Source organism: Temnothorax curvispinosus, unplaced genomic scaffold, assembly GCF_003070985.1.
Source record: "Temnothorax curvispinosus isolate PA1 unplaced genomic scaffold, ASM307098v1 QBEX01007090.1, whole genome shotgun sequence".
Lineage (NCBI taxonomy): Eukaryota > Metazoa > Arthropoda > Insecta > Hymenoptera > Formicidae > Temnothorax > Temnothorax curvispinosus.
Window position 1 is genome coordinate 167,947 of NW_020216870.1, and position 4,567 is coordinate 172,513.

The following is a 4,567-nucleotide window of genomic DNA, read 5'->3' on the forward strand; positions in this document are numbered from 1 at the left end:
TGTCAAAAACTTTTTTAAATAAATTGTTATGCTGTACATTTGTCATTAAAGGAAACTCTAATAATAATAGCAATAATTCTAAATCAAAATAATGAAAACAAATAAACGTGTGTACTTATAGAAACATATCAAAAGAAAGTACATAGGAATATTATATATTAAAAAAACGTATATAATTCATTTTCTAAATCCATGATAATTTCTCTCTCATATAATAAACTTTCGATGTACACGACAGTGAGAAGTTAGGCAAATCAAAGAAATATATTAATATACTTAAAAAATAATTTGGACATATCAAGTGACATGCATTACAACTTTGGCTTACAAATTTCTAATTGGATTATCTTGATAAATTACGTAGCGTTTATTAACAAATATCAATGATCTTTAATTTGAAGCGTGCTGTATACATTTTCGCTTTTTAGAATGTTATTAGTAAATCAGCCGTAAGTTTGATTCTTATTAAATTCAGTCAATATATAAAATGCTTTGGATAATGAACAGTTGACTAATATATATCACAAGTTATTTTCTCCCATAAGGACAGTACAGATAATGCTACGACTAAAACATTTTCTTTCTCACCCTTTGTTTCGTCAGTACGCCTCACATTCTCGTATGCTTTGTTATATCCACATTTTAAGGTCCCAGACAGTAGAATCTTTGCACAATCAACAGAAATATATTGACATTTATTGCCAAATAAGATTAATATTTATAGTTTTCCGTAATTAGCGGTATAACACGGTTAATCAAAGTGAATCTAGAATTTGGAAATGGGAATTGTATCTAGAAAGAAGACCAATCTGAAATTTTTCTCTATCGGATCACCTCACGATTCTTTAATGAAGACAACTAGAATAACGCATTGGAAATTATAATAAATTGAGAAACGTCTAAATTTTAGAGTACACATATAACGGTTAGATTTAAGGTTGGAAATTATAATAAATTGAGAAACGTCTACATTTTAGAGTACATATATAATTGTTAGATTTAAGATTGTTATTGCAAACCATACTTGCGACGGAAATATGATACAACTTAGTCGTACATTACGGTATATATGCGATATTTTTACATCTAGTTTAGACAATATATAAAAACAGTTTGCCAAGAGATGTATATAATACATCAAATATTCCACAATAATTAAACAAAGATGTAACACAAATGTTTGGTATAATCCAAACGATCTCTTTCAAAAATCATTAAAATTGATCGGTAACAATGTCTTTACAAAGTTTCACGTACCTTTATTTAAAATCTGAGCAGTAACGTTTGCGTCTCTGCGTTTAGATCCGTTTTTACATCCGTGCATATGTTTAAGATAAAATAGCAATGCTACGTCTAGGTCCGCCTATGCATACATTGTCTAAGCTGGACCACTTTTTAATACCGGTACGTAGAGCCTCGGCTGTGACCTTATCTTCGTAAACTCTGGACATAGCTTCTAGCTTCTGCGCCTTCTCCTTGCTAAGTGGCTCGCTAAGGAATGTTAATTCGTTCGCTTCCGCAAGTGTACGAAGATCGAAGTAATATTTGGCATATACACTCGAAGGAACATTTATGTTGAATTGCAGCATCTCCAGAAATTGCCTCTCTAATTCGTTCCTAGTTAGAAGTTATAAATTTATTCGATTGATATGGTTAATAGTAGCATCTCAAACTTCCACTCGTATCTTTCAGGGCTTCAGTTTGTTTTAGTTTCATAAAACGAGCAAGTGCAATAATCTAAAATGTAATTGAAAAAAAAACTTACATATCCTCCACGGTGATGTCTTTCAGGATTTGGCAGTAATCCACGTTCCACACCGCCTGATCATCCCAAACTTTGGACGCCAATAAAATAGCTCCCAGCACTATACGTTTCCAGTTAGCCGGTGTTATGTCTATCTCCGCGTAAGTAAGTAGGCGTTCGAGATAAACCAACGTTATGATGGCACATTCAGCAGTGAGCTGAGCGGCATTAAACAGAGTCCTTATAAATTTATATATTTGCTTATGCTCCGGATTATGCTTGTCATAATCCTCCGAAACACCGTCCCTCTGAAAGACAGATTTACTGTTCAAGTATGATGTAAGTATCGTGTAAGAAAAAATCTTAAGATTTGTCTGATCTATAGCAATCAATTCGATTGGTATTAAATGAGCATATAGAGAAGAGATGCGAAAATACAGAAATAGATGAGTGGTTTATGAAGGCAGCTAATGCACAACGTCGTATCTCTTTGATATTAGTACCGTTAATGGATGCAGTTTCTCATCAAATATATCGATCTGTCGCTGCGACGTTCTATTCTTAATATGGTAATAAACGGCTAAGGCAACGCATTTGACGGTATTTTTCAAGTTAGGTTGTGAAACCGTGCTGTCGTCTAAATATATTGTACTGCAGCTGCTACTCTTCTTCAAAGGCCTTGTGTCCGCTATTTGATGTTGACTCTTCTTCCTCACCATGCCATCTGGAAAAAGAAGAGACCGGGAGGCGATCAAATACATGCCCGTTTATTAAAGACTAGCCTGCTGCGCCCATTCCCTGGGTATTACTCACTCTCGATAGACTTCTTGGAACGCTCCATGAAGATAGTTCCCGCGCACGGGTGCAACGACGGATCGGAGTCCCAGTCCTCCGGCTCGCGTTCACTGATATGTTGCAAATTATTTACGCTAATCCCACCCTCCGGCAGGTGCTCCTCCAGGCCCGGGCCCAGGCGCGAGTTGCACTCGGGCCGTATCTTCGCCCCGCCTTCCTTGCGCCCGACCTGCGGACTGGAGTAGACGCAACAGCTATTCTTGTTCCCCATGTTCCCATGTAAACTCTAACCGGTTGCCAGTGTGCTCCCCGCTTCCCGCACTTCGCGCGCGCGGTCACGCTGTTAGTCTCACAGTTCGCACGCGGGAGGAGGGCGGGGGGACCGCGGGCCGGGCGTAAATCGGAACCGCGATGCGCGCGGCAGCAAGCACGACGTCCTCTGGCTTGACGTTTAGGTATAGTTATAAGGTAAGTAGACAGGTAGATAGGTAGAGATAGGTGTAGAGGTAACGCTCGCTACCTCACATTTCGTTGTGCGATGAACGATCAGCTGACGGGGCGGCAGCCGTTCGCGCGACTGGTGACGCGACTCGCTCGCCCGCGGCTCGTCTGGCTCATGTCGGCGACGCTCGACCAAAAAAAGCAACGGCTCTCGCGCGACGAGGACCTCCTCGCAGTCCTCGCGTCTCGTTCTCTCCCTCCCTCTCCCTCTCTATCTCCCTCGCCTCCCTCTCTTTCTCTTACACACACACACACACACACACTCTCTCTCTCTCTCTCTCTCTCTTTCTCTTTCCCTTCGGGGAGGACCGACGTTCGTCCCGCGATCGTCAGAGAACGAGGCGGTGACGCCTCGGTGCCGCGTTCGCGCCGGTCAACTCCGTTTCCGGCTCTACGATCGCACCTGAGCAGCCTGAGCTACGCGGTCGGCCACGGTCGCGACTCGCAGCGCGATTCATTGTCGGCCGCACGGCGGCAATCCCATCCTCATCGCGGTCGCGCGTCTATCCGGCTCGTACCTCGGAGTCTCGGGCACCGCCGCGAACGCGCTCCACGAACTGCGACGTCTGCGACGAAACGAACCGCGATGGGCGCGATGTCCGCGATCCACGGCCCTGCGCACCTCCCCGCGGTGATACCAGACTGCAGACAAAGCCGGAGCACGGAGCTGACGGAGATGGAGCAGAGGTTTGTTCTTTGTAGCTGAACTGGCTGTACTAGTTCAAAAAGTGTACACTGAAGCGTTCTTTGTAGCAGAATTGGTAAAAATGTTGCCGTTCTTAGTAACAGTGCAAGAGAACTAGTGCAACAGTTCACTGTACTGATTGCACTGGGTCCGGAGGTAGTACAACCAGTGCAGTGCAGTCTGGTGCAGTCAGTTGCAGTCAGTGTAGTACACAATAACCTAAAATTATTAGAAGCAATCATTTTATAATAAACAAGATCAAACAAGACAATGGACAATGAAATTGGAAGAATACAGAAAGATGAGAGAGGGAATATCCTAGTAGATGCGAATGGAAACGTAACATGTTATACTGAAGGTAATAATAGATATACGTAAAAATAATTTTACAGACAGATTCAAGAGATATTTAACAATTACCGTATCAATAACTATAAGGTCACTTTTTTCAATTTCTTGCTTACCAAAAAGTTGAAAAAACCGACCCTAATTGTCACATAAACCATATGTAAAATATTTAATAATATACTTTGTATTTGTGTGTAGGAGGATTACAGTTTGCAATTTCGTACAAAGATCTTGATTTCTCTTGTGACACACTTAACTGTACAGTTGACAATAAAAACATATTAATACCATTACATGATGATGTACGAAACAATGAAGAAAATAGTACAGATTTTACTGAAAATAATGTTGAAAATGTCACTGAAAGACAAGTTAGTGAAATAATAAACAATGAAGATGAAATAAGAAGAGAGGAAAACAGAAATCAAACACACTCATGGTCAGATGCCAGTATCAAATTATTTTTATCTTTATATAAAGAAAAAAGTGTTCAA

At 40.8% G+C, this 4,567-nt stretch overlaps 1 protein-coding gene across 3 annotated transcripts; it reads right to left on the reverse strand.

Moving 5' to 3' along the window:
* Positions 1 to 133: 133 nt before the first annotated feature.
* Positions 134 to 3,716, reverse strand: LOC112456689 (cyclin-Y-like). Of its 3 annotated transcripts, none has more exons than XM_025019391.1 (5): positions 3,060 to 3,716; positions 2,558 to 2,982; positions 2,248 to 2,468; positions 1,766 to 2,052; positions 134 to 1,617 (listed from the first exon to the last, which is right to left on the reverse strand). In XM_025019391.1, the coding sequence occupies exons 2-5, from the start codon at positions 2,808 to 2,810 to the stop codon at positions 1,329 to 1,331; spliced, it is 1,050 nt and encodes a 349-aa protein (XP_024875159.1). In that variant the 5' UTR covers positions 2,811 to 2,982; positions 3,060 to 3,716; the 3' UTR covers positions 134 to 1,328. The 3 variants fall into 3 exon arrangements, 2 of the variants coding, with proteins under 2 accessions (XP_024875159.1, XP_024875158.1); XR_003041003.1 differs by having other exon boundaries at positions 136 to 664; positions 1,258 to 1,617; positions 2,558 to 3,716; XM_025019390.1 differs by having other exon boundaries at positions 2,558 to 3,716.
* Positions 3,717 to 4,567: the final 851 nt, after the last annotated feature.

What these genes read in the sequence shown, in the direction of transcription:
- LOC112456689 (XM_025019391.1), bottom strand. Translation starts at nt 2,810, where the DNA reads ATGGGGAACAAGAATAGCTGTTGCGTCTACTCCAGTCCGCAGGTCGGG. An exon ending in TTCCAAGAAGTCTATCGAGA is followed by an intron (nt 2,469 to 2,557) that starts GTGAGTAATACC and finishes TTCTTTTTCCAG; the next exon opens with ATGGCATGGTGAGGAAGAAG. An exon ending in AGAAACTGCATCCATTAACG is followed by an intron (nt 2,053 to 2,247) that starts GTACTAATATCA and finishes TCTGTCTTTCAG; the next exon opens with AGGGACGGTGTTTCGGAGGA.